We start from the raw sequence: 20,000 nt of genomic DNA, 5'->3' as shown, positions 1-20,000 counted from the left end.
ACCCAGAACCTATCTTGAACCTCTCCACCTTGTGTGGTCTTCAAGTTGTTCAGACCCGGGCTCCAGCGAGAGCGAGCTGGATCCAATCACCGTGAGCGTGCCCGTGGCGGGCGCGATCCTTCCCGAGCTCGCGCGAATCCTCCCACACTTCTCAACACGTGCTGGTGAGACGAGGCGCCAATCCTTCCCGTCGATACGTCGCTTCCCCTAGGAACCACCTCCAAGAAGAGGTCGATGAGTCCCACCAAGCCGGGAACCAAAAATGGAGAACAAAGAGCTCCACAAACCAAGAAGAAGAAGAAGAAGAAGAAGAAGCCACCATTCGCAGCTCGATCCAAGCAACCGGCTCAACTTCCTTCCAAAACAACGCAGCTCGAAGCAAAAAGCTCTCCCGAGCCAAACGGAAGCCGAAGCTCACTGAACCACCAAAGCAAAAAGCCTGCTCCCGAGCCAGGCTGCAGCCGAAGCTCACTGAGCCAGCCAAAGCAAAAAGCTTCCGAAGGCCTCAACCCTAACCCAAGCCAAACAGGACCCGAAGGTCTGCTGAACGGCTACTCTCAACTCCCTTCTCCAACTCTGCCCACGAACAAAAGAAAAGATCTCCTCTTTATCCTTCTCCGCCCCCCCCTCCCCCACGCCCTGCGTGACTCATGCCCTCGTGATCCATCCCCCCGCTCAACCACGGGTGGGAGGAAGTTGTTGACATCATGAGTCACGGGACAGCAGGGTGGTTCTTCCTCTTCGCAGAAGAGGGGGAGGGATGTCTCCATTATTCGTTCCCTAACTATTAAATCGATCCGCAGCACATCTAATCGATTTCTGAACATTTAAACAATGAAAGGTGAGCTATCTTGGGAACAAGCACTTATCGACATAGCTGACTAAAGGAACCTGTATGTTGTGTGCAATCGAATTCCCAAATTCATAACGGTACGTTTCTCTATGTATGAAGTTGATATTGCGATCTCTTGGTTTCGGGTGTCATGGTCATGGTCACAATTGACGGTTGCAAATCTCACGGGATTGTGAGCTGGGCAGGTGATCGTGACGGGCCATTGTAATATCTCTCTCTCTCTCTGGCGCCGAAGCATTTGTAGCGATGCATAAGGTAATATCGAATGATCTCCGACCCCATTCCTTCGTGAGTGTCGGTAAGTGTTTTATACCCCCACAAAAAATATACCGGGCAACGCTGGGTACCCCTGCTAGTATAATGTTGAGAAATAAAAGACCAAAAGGTTTGTTCTCAAAACTGAGCCACTGTCCATTGGGCCCATTCTCTGTGCAGAACCTTGGTGCTGCCGAAGCAGTCTCCTGGGCTATTGGGCACAATCTTGGACAGGTCGTCACTCCGACACAGGATACTCGAATGGCTCAGTCATCCCAGCAAGCTGGTACTCATTGTGCCAACCTCAGAAGGTTGACAGGCTGAGTCAACCCCACCTGGTATTAATTCAACAGTTGAGTGGGATTTGAACTCAGGACCCTTGGATCCCTAACCATTCAGCCAACACCAGGCATAAAACTGAGCCTTACTGTGGTGTTACCACTTATAGTAACGTGTGCGTGCGTGCGTGCACGTGCGCTCTGCATGGTGCATATTGTCGAGAAAATAGCACGTCCACCAAAAAAGGTAACTTGATATACCCTGCTAGTCAAGTAATAAACACGTCAGAGCACATCCGGTCTCACACATTTCACCTGCTTTCCAGTGTGCTTCCTCGGGGCAGTTGACCCATGGTGATGCAGGAACTCGAGCAAAAGATATTTGAGTCTAAGGAGAACTGGCTCCCACCATACTGGAATAGGTATGTGGATGATACTTTCACCATTATGCATAGGGACGTGGTGGACCACCTTGGCCGACCACCTTGGGCAACTTGGCCGAGTCTTTCCCACCATTAGTTTCATGAAAGAGATTGAAAAGGAGAGTAAACTGGCCTTTTCAATGTGGATATCTACTGGAAACCTGACTGCTATCTAAAGATGTCATTATACAGAAAAACAACCCACACCAACAGAATGTTGCATTTTAACTGGTGCAACCCAATCACCTACAACTGCAGTGTCGGCATGGGTGTGTCATCTTCCAAAGACTACGCAATTAAAGAAAAGGGATACTGTTCTTGGTTTGTCTTTTGTTGAAGAGGAGTGAAGGCCGACTTAAATGTTCTGCAGAACTGTTGGATGGTTTGTCTTTTGTTGAAGAGGAGTGAAGGCCGACTTAAATGTTCTGCAGAACTGTTGGACAACACACCTGATTTTGTAAGATTTCTCAGTTTACTTCAGTTCTTCAGCCAGCTGTTCTTCCTGTCACCTGAATATACACAAGACAAACCAACAAAATAAGTACAAAGACAAACCCAGCCTAAAATAACAAAACATGGCAGAATGGAATGAACCAGACATTCTTTGTACCCTTGTGCTGCCATACTACCCAGTACTTTCAGAAAGGTTTCGCAAGATATTACACAACACATGAATTGGTGTAGCTTATAAACCTCTACACACTATCTGTAATGTCATCTTCAAGCTAAAATACAGGATCTCAACTGGCAACAAATTGGGAGTAGTTTACCATTCCACATGCAGAGAGTGTGACCAATTCTACATTGGTGAAACTGAAAGGAATTTGAAATAGATTCGATGAACATGATCGAGCAATTAGGCTTGGGAAGGTGACGCAGTCGGCCAAAGCACGCCATTGCCTGCCATCAGGCCACAAGTTTGACTTGGATGGGACCCATGTCATAGACACTACATCAAACAAATGACACATTGATTCTGGAGACGTGGCACATCAAGAGCCAAGATGGTGGTTTAACCGGGAAACCCTGGACATGCTCACATAATCCACTCCTTTGATACAAATGGCAAAAATTGGATGTTGCAAACAGCTGGAGGAGGTGAGCATAAAACGATGCTTGATGTACACATACACATACACATACACACCACTCGACGGAGCTTCCACAAATTGTGCAACCCACACATTGAACCCTGATACACAGACAGCCATTTCTTCAACCTTGAGTCGACCCTTCTATATTCCCTCCCCCTCCTTTTTATGCCACTTTCTATCCCCACCAAGTCTCTTTGGTCTGGTTCATCAAGTACAGGATTGTCTAGTATATGCACAAGGATATGCTGTGGTTTGTTCCATATGATGGACGACTCCACAGGTGTGTTATAAAGGGGAAACACGTAGGCACTGCAGTCTTTGACAAAAAGTCAAGCAGAGAGGAAGAAGAGTTTTTGAGTGAAGAAAGTTTGTGCAAAGAGGAAGAGGAGTCTGCCAGAAAATTTGAAGATAAGGTGGTCAGTGTGTTGTAGAGCAGTGCTTCTCAAACTATCTGATGTGGCAGACCGGCAGGTTTTTTTTTCCAATGTGCCAGGGACCGGTACCATATTTGTGCCATATTATTATTTGTTTATGATCCGAGAAAATATTGTTTGAACATCCGTAGTAGTATTAATTTATACCAGAAAAATATAAAAATATAATTAATATAATAAAAGTTGACACATTTTTTTATATATATTTTGTCAACGAGTAATACAGTATGACAATATTTAAAAAAAATATATAAAAATCAAACTAGCAAAGTCTTCAAACATAGTTATTATAAACATATGTATACCGGTATATAACTAATAAAATGAAAAATTATAATGAATAAGGTAGGTTGAAAAAATTATATATTTTAGTTATCTTAAACTCCAGTGAATAGACATTAAAAGAAATATTGAAAGGAAATAGGTAACATTACATTGAAGACAACTTTGAAAATGTCGTAATGTTAAAATATGAAATTGACGATATAGGCATGTTAAATCTTTAACTTTTACTAATGTGTAAGGTGAGCCTGCTTCTTCTTTGTCAGCTTATCCAATCGTGGTTCAATTGAGGACAGTGTCACACGCAATGGAGAATGAATATCCACACTATTCCTGTACTTTGTCTTCATGATGCTCATAGTTGAGAAGCCAGTCTCGCAGAGGTTGGTTGAAGGAAATGGGAGAAGAGTTTTCAGAGCAATTTCAGTAAGCTCAGGATATTCTGCTTTCACTTTTATCCAAAAAGAAGCAAGTGCTGTTGTAGTTTCGAAACTCCTCTTCAATCCTTCGTCAGCAGACAGCACCAACAATTTAGCCTCCATAGTGACACCTAAGTCATCTCTCAATGGCATAAACGGATTTCGGATCCATTCATTCCCTTTCCGTGGATCTTCTTCTTCTGGAAAGTAATGCTGAAAACGTTCTGCCAAATTCATCAAGTGTTCTCTGATGACATTTCGTAGAGATGTAACATTAAGGTCTTCTCCTGCATCAGCGATGACAACCGCTAATTGGTGAAACATGTCATAACGATTTCTTGCCACTCGACTCTTCCATGTTTCGAGCTTTCATTTTTGTCCATCGATCTTGGAAACTCGCCGCAGACCAGCAGTCGATGACTCGCGTACCGGCACCGGTCCGCGTACCACCACTTTGAGTAGCACTGTTGTAGAGGAAGGTAAAGGTGGAAGGGTTGCCCGTTCTTGCAGTAAACACAATGGCAGTGATGCTCTCTGCACATTTCGCCAATGCCAAACATCTCCAGTCCTCCACTATCCCCCATTGTTTAATGTGCCCTGCAAATATCACTGTTCCTACCCATCCTCGCATTGTTACCAGGCTTGTGGCAGTAAGTTCGTTTTAAGTTGATCGATGTACAGGGGCTCCATGTAGAGTTTATGCCCTCGATGTTGAAAAATATTGAAGTGGTTGTGTTCTCATATATTTATCATTGCTGTGTGCCTGTGCCATGTTTGTGCTTCTTGTTGTTTTTTTTATGCATTGATTGAGGCTCATGGTGCAGCTAAATAATTGAAAGGGGATGGCAGTGCTCATAATTTGGGATGTACAGACAGGACAAGTACTTGGTGGGCTGATTAGACAAGGAATATGTAAGCAGATATGAAAAGCTTGACAGAGTGTAAATGTGAAAAATTATGGTTGGACAAGAGAGGAGAGTCATTCAAAATAGAAAATAAATATAAGGGAAACCTTGCATTCAACTTCTGGATTCATTATGTTGAGTTTATTACTCACATTGTGTGTTAAACTCTGCATGTCTTGCAAGCTTTCTGCTCGACAAGCTGAACGAGAGCTTCTGGAGGCCAAGCGAGAAGCGGCACACCTTCGGCAGCAGTAAGCAATGTTCAGCAGCTTTACTGAGAGGGACTTTTTGTGTCTATGTTGTAAAGCCAACCACTTTAAAAAATACTTTTTCATCTGAAAGGCAATGTATTTTTGCTCTTATGTGCAGGCTTACAGATCTGGAGCAAAAATTTATAATGGCACAGCAAATGGCTTTGAAGCCCGCACTTGATAGACCAGATCGCTTCGGACCACCTGGAGCTCCCCCACCTCTTGGACCATCACCAGTGCCCCTCCGGCCTTCACCACTCATGCGTAGGGGTAAGTACGGTATATTTATTTTGTGAACCCTGATGAAGGGAATGTGCCTGAGTGGTGCAAAGTTTATCTTGTGTGTGTGTGTGTTCATATGACCCATGGAAATGTTTATTGAATAACTAGCTTGTTACAACAAGTGACTGAGGTGTGGCTGGGACTCTAACTTGATTGCGTTATAGATTTGAAAGGGATGTCGTTTCCACTGATGATGAGAATGAAGCGAGAAGTATGAGGGTTCTAAGTATCAAAAAAAAAACCCCCCAGCTTTTAATACCGATGGAAAGTTATTGACCTCCTTTAACTTTGCCATAAGACACCAGAAAGGTTGTTCTTAATAGCTTTCTTTTGTCATTGGAACTTGTTCTTGCATGTCAACTGATTGCTTTGACTTGTGAAACATGACCGTCCTCTTAATCAGGGCCTCATCTCCAAGACAACTCCTATGGGCCATCACCAGTCAGTGGAGGCCGCCCATCTCCTCCTCTGATGATGGTCGATGGGCCATTGAGACCGCCATCAGTTTCCTCCAGTCATGGCGGGTATCCCAAAGATGCTGGTAAGTATTTGGGTCAATTCAATCCACATCAACATGTTCAATTGTACAATAGTTTAACATATTTATGAAAGAAGAAATGAACATCTTTTCTCCTCGTTGTTCGTGGCTAGGTCCGAGAGGAGCTCCTTTACCTCCAAGTCAATATGACCGTCCAGGACCTGGATTCCCATCAGAGAGAGGATCACCAACATCACTTCCACACCCCATGCTCCACCCTGGACCATGGGACCGCAGGCCAGGACCACCACCATTCTATGGACCTCCACTGCCTAATGCACAGATTGGTACACTTGGTTTTTGGACGAGTCCATGTTTTTTTTTGTCCTTTTTAAATTTTATTCGTATACCTTGTCCCTCCTAGCTACTTCAATGTGATAAATCTCCATTTTCATTTGCCCTTTCATCTAGTTCGAGTCTCTGGTCGTGTTTCTGCTCCCATGGAAATGGAGATCGCAAGAGATGCTAGATATTCACCTCCCATGCCAAGTACGTTTTTGAGAGGACCTCCATTGCCCATTCTTTTAATCTTGTTTGAAAGTGTTTATTTTTGTTGATTTGTGCAGCTTTGACCCTCTTTCATTGTTTTGTCCTGCTGAATTGTGGTTGTAGATTTCATATCGTGGCATTTCATATCAGGGTTTTAGTAAGAGGGATGCTTTGTGTTGTTACTCAGGCATAAGTTTCTGTGGATTTCTGATATTTGTTTTTGAATGTAATAACGTCACTTGCAGGACCATCTGGTGATGTCCAGTGCTGTTCTTATCCTGTTGACATTTTCAAAAAATATTTTTTTTTTGTGGGGACATAAAACACTTCCCTACACCCATTAAGGAATGGGGTCGAGGATCATTTAATATTACCTTTCACACAGCTACAAAGGCTTAGTCACTATAAGAGCGATTAAAAAAAAAAAAGGTATATTTTTATCATTTTGAAAAAGAAAGTTGGATTTTTATTTTTTTTTAGTCCAACCTTCGTTTTCAAAAAAATTTTTTAAATGTATTTTTATTTCTTGCTTTAAGCATTCCCCGGCACTCACAGATGAATCTCAAAGTTTGATGAAGATCCGTTTGGCCATGTCTGAGAAAAATGGCAATGCAGACAGATACATACTACCGGCAACAGCAACTTGCACGCGTGTGCATACACGCATGTGTATGTATATATGTATATGTATGTAGGCTATATGTATGTATATGTGTATATATATATATATATATGTATATATATATATATATATATATATATATATATATATGTATATATATATATATATATATGTATATATATATATATATATATGTATATATATATATATATATATATGTATATATATGTATAATATATATATTATATATATATATATATATATATATATATATATATATATATATATATATATATATATATATATATATATATATATATATATTGAAACGCAAAAGAAACTTACCACCTTTTAAACCTTCAAATATCAACAATAACACTGTGTGTCGTAAATGTGTGAACTTATTTGTGGACAATAGTGTCCTCACTGTCAGACAAAACGGTCACGGATGGTCACTTGAACCTTCAATGGTCACTACATAGCACAGCTGTTGAACAGCCGTTTTGACTGTCAGTGATGAGCCAAGGGGTATGGGATGATTTTAATGAGCTGCACGTGATGTCTTGATATTGGCTTTAAAAAGGCCAGTGCAAAATGGGCATTTCAATCAACATGCCACGATTATCAAGGGATCAACGGCAGTGTGCCTTGGGCATACTGCAAGGCGGATTGAGCTACCGTGAGGTGGCACGTCGCCTTGGCTGTTCACACCAGACGATATCGGCCCTGGTGGACAGAGACACCCTCCACAACTCTGCAGATGACAGACCTCGATCAGGGATGGCCAAGAGTCACCACTGCAAGGCAGGACAGGCAGATGGTCCTAAGTCAGATGGCTTCAGACATTGAGGACTGAGTGGGACAGAATCCAGCAGCAATCCATCCAAAGACTGGTAGGCAGTAGGCGCCGACGATGCACTGCCTGTATCCAAAACAATGGTGGCCACACACGCTATTGAAAGGGACTGACATTGCACCCTGTGCTGTTCTGTACTGTAGAAAAAAACTGATGGGATGGTGTATCTTGGTCAAAAACTTGACATGTCATCAATAAAATGCCAATGTTTCAATTAGCAATTGTTGGTTTGTTTTATTTTGAACTGTTTCAATTTTATTACATTTCAAACAAGTGATAAGTTTTTTTTTTGTGTTTCAATATATATTGAGCCTGGTGTTGGCGCAGTGGTTAGGGCAGCGGCTTGGGATCCAAAAGGTCCTGAGTTCAAGCCCCGTTGGGCCACTAAATTAATACACCAGGGGGTTGACTCAGCCTGTCATCCTTCCGAGGTCGGCAAAGTGAGTACCAGTGTACTGGGCCGGTGTATACCCCGGTTAAAATAGGTGTACCATATCCCTGCGTCGTAAGAGGCGACCAGGGTTACGTCAGGAAGGACATCCGGCGTAAAACATGTGCCAAATCACTATGCGGATCATACGGATGATCCGCTGTGGCGACCCCGAACGGGAGCAGCTGAAAGAAGAAGATATATATATATATATATATATATATATATATATATATATATATATATATATATATATATATATATATATATATATATATATATATATATATATATATTGTTTTTTTGGGGAGGAGGGGAGGAGTAGGCAACATTGTCTTGGTGGAATATTCAACTCTTACCTTGATATAAATAATGCCATATTGCAACACCCTGGTTTGATTGGAGAATATAATGAAGTCTTACCTTTGTTATGATCACTGAAAGGATCACATTAGTAATTCATCTTATCAGTGTTGTATGGTGTTTGTTGTTGTTTGCTTTCCACCAATGTGTCCATGGCAAGATGTGGTTTTGTTGAACATGACCCCAAAGTCAAGTTAGAGATTTCAAAAACCGGTGCCGCTGGAAATGGTTGTGATACAGAAATGGACAGTGTTTTTGTTGGGAGGCATTTGCGAAAACCTTACGATCTTCTGGTAAGATGTAATGTCTGCATTGTAAAATGAGTACGGAAACCGCTGAAAAGCATTTGTTAACAATCACTTCAAGACACCGAAACGAAACGATGAAGCGAGTCCCCAAAAACATCAACGCAAATCAATTCCAAACTTCCAGGTCCTGACATTTATTTAATTTTGTCACACAACAAGAAAAACATGACTTTGCTGTAACCAAATTATTCCTATCAAACCTGGCCTCAGTTAATATGTTGAAAGGGGGAAAACCCCCTCTCATTCTCCCATCCATATTTCCCTCTGTATATTTAAAAATACAATTTCCCCCAGATTGAAGCGCTCATGCCTGGTTTCTGAAAGTATCACTTGCCTGACTTGTACTTCTCTATCTTTACCTCCAGTGGACTTGATTCGCTCATGGAATCCTCTTCCTGATTGCTTGTTTATCCTTAGTGATTCACTTAATTACTTATTATTTGGTATTGGGGTTTGTCAGTGGCTTTTTTAACAAGTGTGTTTTACACAGATTTTCGACCAATGCAACCACCGGTGACTATGGCATTGCAAGGATCTCCTGTGTCATCTGCTGAGAGCCTCCTGGTAAGGTTGTCTTGTCTGGAGCAAAAGCTTGGTGGTGTCACAAGGATTCACATTTGCACCTTTTTTCTCTCTCTCACGTTTTTTATTTCTTTTATTTTTGAAGTATAGTCTTTCACCATTTTTTTTTGTCTATTTGTAAATATTACCTGACTCTTCCTTTTACACCACACAGAATTCTGCACCACCATCTAATGGAGCACCAGGGGCAATCGCAACCACCAACACAAATTTGCCCATCCGGGGGCCATTCCCTGGCATACGGGGACCACCCCCACTTTTGGCAAGATGCACCTACGTGGGTCCTCCTCCTTTCATGGGTGGCCGTCCTCCTCCCATGCCTCCTCCCATGGGTCGTCGTCCTCTTCCCATGGGTTTTCCTCCGCCGCCGCCTCCACCTCTTGTGCCTCCCATGGGCCATCCTCCTTACATGAATCCTCCTTACACCAGGTTTCCACCACCCCGGGGGCCATATCTCCCTCCAGAGGTTATGGGGGTACGAGGACCCCAGCCCCCTTCTCCGAGTGGTGAGTTTATAGGCTCTACAACTGTATTGCATGCCAAACTGATGCCACTTTACAAAATTAACACTGGAGCCTTTGCTGGTCTGTTTGCTATTCTACTATCAATCGCACAATTCATCTTCTTTAGAATTTTTTTTTGCTCGTTTGGTTCACTTTGCTGTTTAAAAAAAAAAAAAAAAAAAAATCGATATATATATATATATATATATATATATATATATATATATATATATATATATATATATATATATATATTTTTGTTGCGAATTCGCACCCGCCGGCGTGCGATCGGCCACGTAACTCGAATCGCGGCACGTCGCCCACCGGACGGACAATTCAGTCGTGACCCTCTCGGAACAACGCCGGCAGCTAGTCACGGGTGGGTCTTTCGACCTCACCACAATCGTGCCAATCGGCCACCCGCGTAGGATAGGGTTGTTCGCCAAACTCGACCTACCTAAGTACCTACGCGGATGGTTAATCGGGCGATCGTACCTTGCCGCAGGTCGACTTCGGACATGAACCGCTGAAGCGGTTCGTTCCGTACTGCAGAGATAACCGAGCGGAGTTATCCTCGACCTCGACGGTTCAGATTAGTTACCGGGAACTTACACCCACTACCAATCTCTTACGCGATGCAGGATGGAGAGTCAACAAAAAGAAAGGAGACGAAGCAGAGCGGGAACAGTTCAACAAGCAAGCATTTTATTTACACATGCAGACACACAGACGCACGTATTTACAGCAAAAGAATAATGCAACAAAAGCAAATGCAGAGTTAAAACCGAATAAGACCGACACACGGCAACACTTACGCAGTTCTACTTTACGGATGGCGCCACCACAAGTATTTACACAAAAAGCAAAGGAAAAAGAAAAGAAGTCGCGACTTCGCTTTTGGTGGCTGGTGAGTCCCTCTCCCACAACCATCAGCGTGGTCGCACCTGGCCCCGACCTCTCTCGCGGCCGGCGAACCCTCTCCGGCACTCCTCGTCCGGACGCGCAGGATCACCTCACAACCGGCGCTGCCGCGTCTCCTGTCCGTGCCTTCGTTGACAGGCCGCTCGCCAAGCCGCGAGCGCAGGACCTCTTCCCCCGACAAGACAAGCAGCGCCAAGAAGAAGACGACGTCCAGCCCAGAAACTCAAACCACCCAAAGAACACAGGAACTCTCGAAGACAAGGAGACAGGAAGCCTCAAAAAACCTCACTAAGTTCCTCAAGGTCCGTGCTGTCCGCCTTTTGTAGCGCGGGGCTCCACCCTTCGCTCTGCCCCGTTTTCGGCCCCGCCTCCCTTCGAGCTTCTTGGAGAAGCCTTTCGAAGGGGGGCGTGCCCTCTCGCTCTCCCTCCACCCCGCCCCGTGCGAGGGCCGGGGGAGTCAGTTTTTGGCTCAGGGCCAGAGAATTATTCCCCCAAAAAGAGGCCCCCCACCTTTTCTCACCTTTGATCCCCGGCTCGGATCACACTTCCACCACACCGAGCGCGGAGAATTTAGACGGGAGAAACAGGCGGGAAAAACACCCGAGCATCGTTGGTGGTTTTTGTTCTTCCGCAGAGCTCGTAACCGCACGGGGCCTATTGAATGGCGAGTGGCGAAGATGTGGTTGCGTAGATGGTGTGGTTGGCGCTGTGGTGGGGATGGCGTGGTTGTTGAGATGCTGTTTGTTTGAAATAAAAGATAGAACAGAAAAATGGCTAACTCAAAGCGTCGCAGCCCGGATGGATCACATAAATTCCCTCTATACAACGGGTTTGGGCAAAACTACACATGGACCTATCGAGATATCTCACCTGAGGACTCTTCATGGTGTAATGCGAATTTCCACAACCGTAACAATATATATATATATATATATATATATATATATATATATATATATATATATATATATATATATATATATATATATATATATATATCGTTTAACCGCCAGTGCTGGGACATGGTCGTATATGGCAGTTACGCGAGGGAGGGCGGTTGAACGGGCGCTTGCTAGAAGGGATTCAAATGTCCGATATCAATGTCACGGTCTGTCCGTGCCACTACACAGGCATCCACGTGCGCCAGAATTGATCGATTGAGGCCGCGTTTCAACAGTCTTTCGAGTTTATTTCACCTTCTATTCCATCCTGTTTGGATCAAGGGATAATAAATGGATAACAAAAATATATAATATGTAAACTGCATGTACGCCAGACACAGGCCTATTCACATGTACGTACTGTATTTGTTTCTGCAGACATGTTTAAAAAAACAGAGCTCAAAGTCATGGCCTCATAGTTATTGTGCATATCATTTGCTTATGCCATAATAAGGAACTGAAGATCGTAAATTACAATCTGTACAAGTGTTTTGATTACCACTGAACACGTTAGTCAAATTACAGTATGAGTACTGGTGAAATGGAAAGGCCGACCAAAAATATAATAGAACTATCCATACTGTGAAACAGGACATGACCACCACGAGCTACGCACATAGAAGGCCATTGAGAACTTGTCAACATAGGCCTAGGCTGATGATGATGATTTGAAGACGTCTTTGATGGAAGTTTGATTAGCGGTTGCCACAGAAACTCTGTCAATATCAAATTGCAACCGGTGCGCCGCCTTCAAACCCGAATCAGTGGATGACGAGTGGGCCTCAAGGTACCTGAACATGAGATTGATTGCTGCTTTGGCCTCAATGGATGAAGGTGGGCATGGCACTTCAACGTCATCGTCGGCATCATCATCGCCATCTGTGGTGTCTGTGCACGAAAGTTCAACAATTTCCTCATCGGTGAGGTCTTCCCCAGTGACTGAGAGAAATGATTAGCAATCTCTTGCTGGCTCGCAGACGAGTTTTCCTTTGCGTATTCGCATATCATGCGTTTCTGATCGAGTGTTAAACACAATGTAGGCCTCTTTCTTCCAGACATGCTGAACGAAATCTTTGAACTGAACAGTCTCAATGCACGGCACGAGGCAGACGGGACCAGCACGTGCTCCCGCTAACCATTCACCAATGATGACTAAGGTTATTTTTAGATGATTGCACAATATTCGTGATGTGGGGAAGTACAGGCGATCGCTGGCGGATAAACGAGGGTGTTTTTCATTGTTATAAGTACTTATGTACTGGGAAAACGTTGGCGGATGGCGGATCGTAATTGAAAAATGCATTATGGAAATTGGGAAACCCTGATTTCCAGGCGGAAGGCGAGGATGGTGGTTAAAAGGGGGGCGGTTAATCGAGGTTACACTGTATGTATGTGTATATATTTTTGTGCATGCTTGCATTTTATGGATTGGAAGTTCAATCAAACCGAGTTCAAAACAGCTTTTTTGTTTTCTATACAAGATCAAGGCTCATGGAAGAGTGAGGTGATGGTGACTGAGGGTTAAAAATACAAAGTTAAACTACAATTTCAGTGGAGCAGGAGATTGAATGAAGATGAGGGGGAGGGGAGGGAGGAGGTGGAGTGTGTGGGGGTTAAATAGAGGATTTGGAGTGCTGGTAGGGGGGGGATTATTACTTTCATGTAATTTGTTTTGTATTTACTTTTTCTCCTGATTGTTTTTAATAGATGCATAAACCCTTATAATATGAGTACAGCTGGTGTTTGAATACTTTTACAATTTATTTCTATGGCTTAGTGTTTTTTTGTTAATTTCATTTCTCATATTTCAGCCAAAACACACACAACAGTGCGGTAGTTGTAAGCTTCTTTTTTTTTAATTAAAAAAGTGACTGTTCCATTATTATTTTATATTTGTATACAAGCAGTCAATGCTCGTGAAGGAGCTGGAACACAGAACGGACCAGAGGGCAGAAATTACATCTTTCTCAATAAGCTGGAAAGGTGGGTTCGTGTGAGAGAGAGAGGGAGATTGAGATCGAAATCTCGAAGAACTTTGTTCCACTGGTGTGGGGGTGGGGGGGGATTAAGTTGCTTCAACCTTTGCTGTATGACCCATAGTCTAATTGGTTAAGATTGCACAATGATAAGTAGGAGGAGGAGGAGGAGGAGGAGATTGGGACCATCCTCTGTGCAGAGCGTTGGTGCTGCTGAAGCAGTCACCTTGGCTATTGGGCACAATCCTGGATGGGTCGCCACTCCGACAGTATACCAGCATGCTGGCACTCATTTTGCCGATCTCGGAAGGATGACAGGCCGAGTTAACCCCACCTGGTATTAATTCAACAGCTCGGCAGGATTTGAACTCAGGACCCTGGGATCCAAAACCCGCCGCCCGAACCATGAAGCCAACACCTGGCATACAACGATAAGTAATGACCGAATACATCAACAAAGAGGGATGTATCGAAGATTTTGACACGTGGCTACACCGGCCACCTCGGACCATGGTTTTGTTGACCCGACAGGGTTTTTGGGGCATTTAGCACCCGGGCTACCTCTTCTTTCAAGCCCTGCTGATGGGTGCCCTGGAATGGGTTCTACCCGAGATAGGGGCCCGCGTCCGGCAGAGCGACGCGGCTCCTGTGGTGTCTGGCTGGCCTTCACCGCCCCATGAAAATCCAGGCGGGTGCGATGCCTGAATCTCTCTATGAGCTGTACCCATATCCGCAACAAGTCTCCAAGGTGAACAGCCTCTGGTGCGATGGAACAATGTGGGTAAGGGAAGTCGGTAAGCCGAATCCGTAACTTCGGGACAAGTATTGGCTCTCAGGGCTGGGTTGGTTGAGCTGGTGCGCGAAGCGGTGTACGGGAACGTGCTCACGGTTTGGTGAGCCTCTGTTTCCCCGGTCCGCCGGCGTCATGCAGCGTGGTGTCGGGTTCTACCGCTGGTGTGGGTGGTGCATTCGACCATGCAGCTGTGTTGCTGTGCCATTTGCTTCCGATGTTTGGCGCAGTGTGTGTGGATGCAGGTCGTGGCTATCCTCCCTGCATGGGCATCTTCCCTCCTTGGCAAGCACTCTGCGTGACGTGTGCTTGGCAGTCATTTCTTCGTCGCGTCCCCCCTTTTTTTGCAGGGGTTTGTGGCGGTGGTGTGGCTGCAGCACATGTCTGCGTTTTCTCGTCAGGGAGGGGGGGGTGGGTCTAATGTGAATCTTGGTGGGGGGGGAGGTGGTGGGGTGAGACACTTTGGCCGGTTTTTTCCATTTCCTCGGCACGGTCACGCGATGGTGCATGCCATCAATCCCCGCCCCTCCGCTGGCGGGCCCGCTTCCTCTCACGGTGCGTCGCCATTGGGCATGCTGGGCCAGATCGGCCCAGAGGCAAGCCCACAGCATGAGGGTCTCTGTTGCGAATGTGAGTCGTTGCCTCCCCATGGAGCGCTCCTGCTGCGGGGCGCACATGGTCCACCTGTGAAGCGTAAACTGGACCCCGCCACCTGCCGCGCCCCTTCCGCGCGTACAGGTGTTCCGCTCTTCGTTTTCACCAAAATGTTTGAGTGACTGAACTTGAGGTTTTTCGAAGGAGCTGGAATGGTTCACCAGACAGTCCTTTCGGAGAGTGAGAGAAAGAGTGTGAGATTTGTCAGGATTGAAAGATATCTTCCAAATGTTTGACAAGCTCGTGTTGAAATTAACGTCTGCATGGAAGGAAGGATGAGGGATGCCCCAGCAGAAGGTGGAGTCGTCAGCAAATAGATAGAGGATTTTCCAGAGCAATGGAGATTGCTTATGAAGATTTGGAATGGGACTGGGCCGAAGACACTGCCGTGGTGCACTTGAGACTTTTTTTTTTTTTTTTTTTTTTTTTTTTTTTGTATACCTTGGTCAAGGCTCGTATGAGAGCTAACACACAACTCACAGCAAGGAGGCATGAGACAAGAGGGGCGGGAGTGGAAGGGACAAAACATTGGGGAACAGACACAGGTGAACTGTGGAAGGGAGAGGGATGGGGATGGGACGGGGAACATGGCGAGGGGAAGATGGACATTAAAGGGACTTTCAGGAAGGAAAGCAGGAGAATTGAAGGAAGTGGGCTTGGGTGGATTATCGGGGGTAGAAAAGATCGAGGATTTGGATGGGGGAAGATAAGAGGTGGTGGTGAACAGCTGTTTTGAAAGCCTGAAGGGAAGAATGGGAATGAATAGAGTGAGGGAGTTTATTCCAAAGGCGGGAAAAAAGAGGAATGAAAGAGTGAAGGTGAGCAGTGATTCGTGATTTTGGTAGTTTAACCAGAAGGGGGTTGTTGGCGGACCTTGAGCGCCCTGTGGAAATGTGGTTGGGACAAATCGCAGAGAGAGCAGGGGGGGCAAGGCTGGAGAGGAGTCGGTAGAAGACAGAAAGACCACCGACCAACCTGCGGTGATTGAGTGAGAGGCCCAAAGACTCAGCTTCATTGCGGGAGATGCCAATGATCTTAAAAGCCCTGGTTTCGACAGCGTGAAGTCGAGAAAGGTGGGAGGCAGGAGCATCAGCCCAGAGGGGAGAGCAGTACTCCATCAGGCTACGGACAAAAGCTTTGTAAGTGGTCAGGAGCTCAAGAGGGCCGAGGAAGGACTTTGCACGACGGAGGATTCCCAGTCGGCGACTGGCTTTTGAGGCAAGGTTGGAAATGTGACTTTCCCAGGAAAGGTCATGGCAGATAGTGAGACCCAGAAGCTTGAAAGAAAAGACTTCTTCCAGACTTGACAGGGATAGGAGATGAGAGGATCCCGTTGAGAGCCGCGTGTTGGCTTTAAGAGTAGAGGAAGCCAGTAAGCAATGTGTGGAGTTTGCATTAGATGCCACGGACAGAGAGTTTGGAGAGCAAGGCAGGGTGCCAGACTGTATCAAAGCATGATACATTTCCATAATTTAAGTTTCGGTAATAAAATGTATTTTGGTAATTTAAATTTCGTTATTTGTAACTGGGTGTCTTTAGTTTGGAAGTGCTTGTGTTCTCTCAAGTTTGTGTCCTTTGAACCATCTTGTGCCTCATTCAGCTGCCACAATTGTTTAACTCTGTTTGCATTTGGCTCCCGTTGGCATAGCAGACATGGGCCAGCACTTGGCTGCACTTCCTTTTCACATCTCACACTGGCTCATGCCTCACTGGCCCTCGCTGTCAACTGCTTGCCCCGTCTCGCTGTACATGCAGGCCACCCACACCACATCGGCTTTATTATTTCATTTTGGCTGAAATGGTCGATTGGACTTGTTCGTCTTGCATCCACAGTCAACCATCGGGTCCTCTCTCACATAGCCCCTCTTGATTCCACTGCACGCTTATAAACATCCTTTTTGCTGTCACCTTTTTGCTTTTAGCAAATAGTCAGTGGGTGTGCAACTACAGTTTTCACCGAGTTCATTTGGCTATTTTACATTTGGCCTGTGCTGGTATTATTGCTGTGGATAAATGTCACTCACATAGTTGAAATGACTTGTGGGAGAAACCTTTTTGATGCTAATGTATTTGCTTTCAGGCAGAAGTGTGCCTGCATACTTGGATTCATTGGGCCGAGCTCCAGGACCACCACCGCCTCAAGGTGGACAACTACCTCCACGAGGCGTACTACCCCGTCCTGATCCTAGCTCATTGGATCAAGGTTCCTCATGTCCCCAGCAACCCACACATCTACCACAGCCCCCGCCCAGTGCAGCACGGCCTCCCGACGACAACAGTGCGGGTGTTTGAGCCTCGGGCCAACAAAATGCATCCAGGCCTTGCTTCTTTGATGTACTTTACAAGTTGTAACATTGGCCCTCATTTCAGGAAGAGTGGTTTTCTGTTATTGCTCCTATTTTTAGGACCAGAAGCCAAAGGCAGCTTGTGACAAGTCAGTGCTGTGAACTTTGAACTGTTAACAAAGCGGCTGTTGCTGTCACTGCAAGGTGAACTCTTCTGATATGGAAAAGATGGTGAAAAGATTGACAATTCAAGTCATGTTTCAGGATTTGGGGTTGTTTTTGTGTACTTGCGTGCATTTGCAAGGCTGTCCAATTGAGTGCAACTCATGTTTTGAGTTGCATTCTTCATTTTGGGCCACCCCTCCCCCACCCCCCCACCTGTCAAAAGGAATGTCAAATTTCCACGGACATGATGTGTAGTTTGCTCCATGCTTTTATTTTGACAATTACAGATTATTAACAATTCTAGAGCACACCACTACCACTACACAATGCCCTCACACCATTGACTGTGTCTGAAACAGCTACCTGACTTATCGAAATCTGTGACTTGTCTTTGCCTTGTTGACTTGAATGGATACAGCATTCCTTTAGCAAATCATTGAACCTCCACATCCACCCATGACAAGCTTGCATTGAAATCAGATTATTTAGGCCAAAGGGAGGTGTTTCTGCTTTCATTAGCCACCTACATTTTGTTTTTTTTAATCTCCCATGCCACGAACTAGAGATCGGAACCGTTGGAGATTCAACTCAACGTGAACTCTAAACAGACACAGGGACGTGCTTAATGTTTTATCCTTTGTTGCCCGGTGTCGGCAGCATCTGCCTTATCTCTTAAAAGCAAAGTAGCCATAATATTTTAACCATCTCGAGCTTTCCAGCTAATTGTCTCCATCGGCCAAAAAGCCGTCACTCCAGATTTATTGCGGCCGAAGGGAGTTTTTGGTACATGGTGTAAGAAAATGCATTTTTGGCCTGATCGTGAGATCTTGCTCTTGTATGGATTCAAAACTGTTCTCCCCAAGAGTGTTTTCACAACTTGTCTTTTCGCCTCTCTCATGATGTGTGATCAGCCTTCCTGAAACTGCGAGAGCGATGGCGAACGTTTCTGGTTGTACGTAAGCTGTTGGTATGTTTTGTGTATTGAGGGGCAGAAGTTGTCACGTGAAATTAAATTATTTGTGTCGTTGCCGCACATCGTGCTGTCAGTGCGGTAGATATCGTCTTGTGATGAATAGTGCCTCACCTACAATTGTCAACTGGCTTGAGCCTGCACTGTTGTTCGATTCGGCAGTCGACATTTATTTGCTTGTCCACAAAATCCTGAGGTTTATCGTCCGTCAACTTTTAATTCCCCATTGTGTACTTACCTGCTTTCACAAGTTAAAAACGACGGTCTGGTTACGAATGAGGCGTGATCGATTATGATTGATGAAAGTGCTCTTTTTCAATCATTGTATGATGACATCACAAACTAAATTGCTTGTATCGACCACATTTTATTGATGTCTATCCTAATAAGTTATGAATGTGAAAGAATGCATTAAAACCACTTTGAAGAAGACGGACGTCGGTGAGTTGGCGATAAAACATCTTTATGTGATGTTGAGCCACGCTTGCCTGCTGTGAGAAACCGAATTGATTATGTGCAATAGGAATTAATAAATAATTACAAGTTTGTCTTGTCTATATTCCATAATGCGGTCCTCGATTACATCAGCATACCGTATGAGATTGCTGTGTCTGTTCATCCTGTGCATTGTACAACTCGCTTTTAGCACAGTGGGCTCATTCAGGAACTGGGCTCAGTGACTGAGTGAGTATTCTTTCCCTCTCACCTGTCATCTGTCGCACACCTTTGTCTTCTTCAATGTCATTGTCCTTATTTACTTGCTTCTGCTGTTATTGAAGAAAAAAAGAAAGAAACAAGCCGGTAGGTGACATGGGTGGTCGCTACATAATTGCATACTTGTCATACAGTTTTTGACGGATCGGGCTGAAATTTTTTGACAAAGACGTTGATTATAGTGCGCATAAAAGCCTGGAAGCCGATTTTTGATTTTCGGAAAAATAATTTTTTTAGGATTTAAAAAAAATTTCAGTCCCATTGCTAGGCAACGGTGGTGTCCATAGCAACGGTGCTCGAAAGCATACAACTACATCCTGGTATGAACCTACCTGTCAAGTTTCATCAAAATCTGTTGACTCCTCTGGCCTCCAGCGCTGTCCATTACATACAAGCCGGTAGGTGACGGGTGGTCGCT

The 20,000-nt window shown here is 44.8% G+C and overlaps 2 protein-coding genes across 3 annotated transcripts in view; one reads left to right on the top strand and one right to left on the bottom strand.

The window, feature by feature from the left end:
- The window catches only part of LOC147027788 (transport and Golgi organization protein 1 homolog), a 78,376-nt gene extending 58,962 nt beyond the window's left edge, over positions 1 to 19,414 (top strand). For both annotated transcript variants that reach the window (XM_085877365.1, XM_085877364.1), the window contains exons 17-24: positions 5,126 to 5,193; positions 5,312 to 5,463; positions 5,879 to 6,016; positions 6,127 to 6,300; positions 6,425 to 6,502; positions 9,572 to 9,645; positions 9,818 to 10,169; positions 17,529 to 19,414. In XM_085877365.1, the coding sequence (XP_085733491.1) occupies positions 5,126 to 5,193; positions 5,312 to 5,463; positions 5,879 to 6,016; positions 6,127 to 6,300; positions 6,425 to 6,502; positions 9,572 to 9,645; positions 9,818 to 10,169; positions 17,529 to 17,740 (1,248 nt within the window). In that variant the 3' untranslated portion in view covers positions 17,741 to 19,414. The remainder of the gene's footprint in view (positions 1 to 5,125; positions 5,194 to 5,311; positions 5,464 to 5,878; positions 6,017 to 6,126; positions 6,301 to 6,424; positions 6,503 to 9,571; positions 9,646 to 9,817; positions 10,170 to 17,528) is intronic.
- The window catches only part of LOC147027786 (uncharacterized), a 68,703-nt gene that overhangs the window by 39,273 nt on the left and 9,430 nt on the right, over positions 1 to 20,000 (bottom strand). The gene's annotated exons all lie outside the window — the stretch shown is intronic.

This window comes from Eptatretus burgeri, chromosome 4, assembly GCF_056783735.1.
Source record: "Eptatretus burgeri isolate ZD-2024b chromosome 4, Ebu_testis_v1, whole genome shotgun sequence".
NCBI lineage: Eukaryota > Metazoa > Chordata > Myxini > Myxiniformes > Myxinidae > Eptatretus > Eptatretus burgeri.
Note: the sequence above shows the minus strand (reverse complement) of the source record. Positions and strands in the feature narration are given on the sequence as shown.